At 37.6% G+C, this 1,983-nt stretch overlaps 1 protein-coding gene across 1 annotated transcript; it reads right to left on the bottom strand.

The window, feature by feature from the left end:
- On the bottom strand, positions 798–1,349 carry LOC109949650 (probable LRR receptor-like serine/threonine-protein kinase At3g47570). Its single transcript, XM_020565737.1, has one exon. It carries the CDS (start codon positions 1,347–1,349, stop codon positions 798–800), a length of 552 nt encoding a protein of 183 aa, XP_020421326.1.

The raw sequence follows: 1,983 nt of genomic DNA on the forward strand, positions 1-1,983 counted from the left end.
TTTAGACAAAAGAAGGTCTACAACAGGGTATGTATTTACTATGGCGAAAGGTCCGATATGTTGGAGATCAATACTACAACCAACTGTTGCTTTATCAACAACAGAAGCTGAATATATGGCGATGGCTGAGGCAATTAAGGAAGCTATTTGGACACTTGGATTGATAGAGGATTTGGATGTAAATCAACACAAGTTGGATGTGAATTGTGATAGTCAAAGTGTCATTTACTTGGCAAAGTATCAGGTACATCACGCGAGGACCAAACATATAGATGTGAGATATCATTTTGTTCGAGAGGTTATAGCTGAAGGTGAAATTCTAGTCAAGAAGATTGCTACGGCTGATATGTTAACGAAGATAGTTGGTGTCTCAAAGTTTAAGCATTGCTTGGATTTGGTGCGCATTAGACAAGCTTGAAAAATTGACAATGGCGGAGCAATGGAAGCAGATGAAGGTCTCTGATGTGGATTTCTTACCAAGGTGGAGATTGTTGGAATTAGTATGAAATCAGGTTTGTATTCCTAACTAAGATAGGAATCCAAGTTGTATTTTGTATAGGAAACTTGGACGCAAGTTTCCAGTTGGTTTCGGGATTCCTAACTTAGTTTAGGATTAGTTCTATGGTTAGGTTATCTAGTATATATGTAGGTAAGCCTTATTGTGTATTGGGTGCGAACTTGAAGAGACTTGTAAGGCAGGAGAACTCTTGAGAAGATTAAGTGAGTTCTTTTGTAAAGACTTTGTTCATTAATAAAGTTAGCTTCCTATTGTTCAAACTTGTGTGGTTGTTCTTGGTTTAATCATCTTGTTGTGATCCAACACTTATGACTCGCAATGCAGACAAGTTGAAGATAATCGTCGGTATAGAACCTGAAAACTGATTATCACGCAAATTGATACTTTGAAGTTTGGGGAAGGACCCAAACCACGATGGAATGGATCCCATAAAATTGTTGAATCCGAAGCTAATAAACTTGAGGCGATGCAAATAAGACAATTCATGGCGCAGGGTGCCATGAAAACTGTTGTTTCTTAAGTCCAGCTCAACAAGAAATGAGAGGTTGCCTAAGTATGGTGGAATGGTGCCTGTGAGATCCATGTACGAGAGATTCAATGATGCTACTCTGAGGTGACGAGCACCACAAACAATGCCAGCCCAATTGCAAACGGAGGTGGTCGTTGACCAATTGACCAAGATGTTGTGAGGGTCACTAGTGACATGGGCTTTCAGAGCAAGAAGAGCAGACTGGTCCGTGGTGATGTTGGTTTGTGCTGCACCTACTGTGCCTATAGAACTGTACTGCAGCAGCAACAACGTTATTGACACGAGGAAACGACTTCTCTCCATGAGCACTGAAAACAGAAAATGTTTTTCTGAAGGGGCTTTCAAGAGCTTTCATAGGGAATGTATGTTTTTGGTATTACATCCATTTGTCTGTTTGTTTTCATTACAACGACTTAGACTTGTAGTCTGGTAAGAAAGGAAGAATGGACAATTGGGCACCTGTCTGTTTCCACGCGTCTTCACGTCAATCATGATTCATATATTGGTCCAGTCTCAATAAATCAATCCAGTCTCCTTCGCATAATATTTATAATTATCTAGGCACAATGGTCAAGCTAAAGTTAAACCTAAACCTTTAACTTCAATTTTATTGGTCAAGCTAAAGCTAATCCTTTAACTTAAATTTTTATTTAATTAAAAGATGATTGATATGAAGCCAAGCTAAAGCTTCCTACATATTTACGTCAAGGAAAAATTTCCCACTATCTTTTAGCTTTTGAGTATTTATTTCCTCTTCATGTCTTTTTCAGAAATATTTAGTTATTCTTTGTTTTTGGTAATCAAAATATTCAATTATTCAGGCTCAATTATATAAAAAGCTCAATGATTTGAGCTTTTAGCCTAACGCTTGGTAGAATTTATACAATTTCAATTTATATCGTTTTTATCGTTTTTATATGACAGCAGCAACCATATC

The sequence above is a fragment of the Prunus persica genome, chromosome G6 (genome assembly GCF_000346465.2).
Source record: "Prunus persica cultivar Lovell chromosome G6, Prunus_persica_NCBIv2, whole genome shotgun sequence".
Taxonomy (NCBI): Eukaryota; Viridiplantae; Streptophyta; class Magnoliopsida; order Rosales; family Rosaceae; genus Prunus; species Prunus persica.